We start from the raw sequence: 1,520 nt of genomic DNA, 5'->3' as shown, positions 1-1,520 counted from the left end.
ACAATATGCTACAAACAACATGACAAAGGCTGACATGCATAAAAGGGCTTGGACCCCGGTCATAACTGCTTTGCAGTTCTAGTTAATATACTTCTAATCGCTATTTCAATCTTTCTAATTACTTCTCTCTCTGTTTTTCTCTCTTTCTCCATTTTCTCTTCACTTAAAACAGTCACTGATGATGAAGAAATAAATAAACTAAATAAACTTATAATATTTGGTTTCGTTTTCTACTGAAGTGACAAAAAAAGATTTGGGACTCCTAGATCCTCTGGTGGAAGCAGCTGACACGGCTGCTCTCAGACGTCACTCTGGTGAGTCCAGCTGTACCCAAGGGACCTCCGCAAGCGAGCCCTCCWACAGGTGGTCATACRAGGCTCTYAACCTGCCCAGGTACCCAGGGGACATCTGTCTGAGTATCGCCAAATCAGTAGGAATGATCCATCTTCCTCTATGTCTGGTGGTGRTAATCTGAAGGCTGAGGCAGACTGTCCCTTATACTAGTTTGATTTCTCTTATAAATGRGTCCCCTCTTGACTAGAATTGATAAGGTTCCATTTTGTTTTGATAGTGTAGAAAGATAGTTTGTTTACGAACGGTTCATGAGGATGTGGTACAAAGTTTGGCCATATAGAAGCCATCTTGTGAAGCCGACGTCACGTCGTCAACAATCTGTAGCAGTAAGTTGGTTATAAAGTTGTGCCTTTTTGCCTGTAAAGTACCTCTGAATCTCATTTTAATACATGGATTATATTCTGAATTTAATTGCTTTTGTCTGCGTTTRTCTTGTTTCATGCATCATTAAACTGAAAGATCTCACTAACTTCAGTGTCTAGAGATCGTTTTAAGAGTTTGAAAATTGGTTTTTGCTGGCGCTTTTCCAATAATTAAGTAGTAGTGGTGCCCTCGAGGTGATTAAAKATATTTTATAAAGAGTCACGTTTCATCTAGCGTTAATATTTCTTACAAAAACCAACACAAAATCCTCACATCTTGTAAGTTGGTGCCTCCGACCCAGGTTCTGGTGTTGGCTCCTGTGGCTTTCTCAATGAGTACCCTCAGAAAGGCGTACTGATCTGGTGTCTGAATGGAGGTCAGGTGGGCATTAAGCTGGTTGCAGGCCGCCTGTGTGGAAAATATTTGAAAATACATCACTGTAGTGTAGGATATACAAGACCTCTGGCCAAGATTTGAGCAGAAACCATTGGATTTAAAGTAAACAGGATGCTTTGAAATCCTTCAGTTGGGTCTTTATTAAGTGGAACTACAGCTTTGCTCTGAATTCCTCCTTATTCTAACTTCACCAGCTCCTCTTTCAACACTTTCCTGCTGTGTCTCAAAGCAGCTCGTTTTGTTACTGTTCCTTTAAGATGCTTCAAGCTCCGCCCCCTCCGGCTTTCAGGCCGGTCCACTCCAGTTTGAGGGGGGGTCACATTTTCTAGCTTGTAGAAACATTTTATTCATAATTTAATTGAAAGATTTCAGAGCCTGACCCAGAACCAGAGCCTGACCCAGAACCA

At 41.4% G+C, this 1,520-nt stretch overlaps 1 protein-coding gene across 1 annotated transcript in view; it reads right to left on the bottom strand.

Annotated features, from left to right (window-relative positions):
* Nucleotides 1-1,125, bottom strand: part of LOC106524241 (ladderlectin) — a gene marked incomplete at its 5' end in the record, with an annotated part of 2,713 nt that extends 1,588 nt beyond the window's left edge. Inside the window, 1 exon segment of the mRNA XM_014017965.1 lies at nucleotides 991-1,125. Within this exon segment, the coding sequence (XP_013873419.1) occupies nucleotides 991-1,125 (135 nt within the window).
* Between the last annotated feature and the right edge of the window lie 395 nt (nucleotides 1,126-1,520).

Source organism: Austrofundulus limnaeus, unplaced genomic scaffold (assembly GCF_001266775.1).
Source record: "Austrofundulus limnaeus strain Quisiro unplaced genomic scaffold, Austrofundulus_limnaeus-1.0 Scaffold180, whole genome shotgun sequence".
In the NCBI taxonomy this organism is placed as follows: Eukaryota; Metazoa; Chordata; class Actinopteri; order Cyprinodontiformes; family Rivulidae; genus Austrofundulus; species Austrofundulus limnaeus.
The sequence above is the reverse complement of the archived record's forward strand: the minus strand, read 5'-3'. Positions and strand labels throughout refer to the sequence as shown.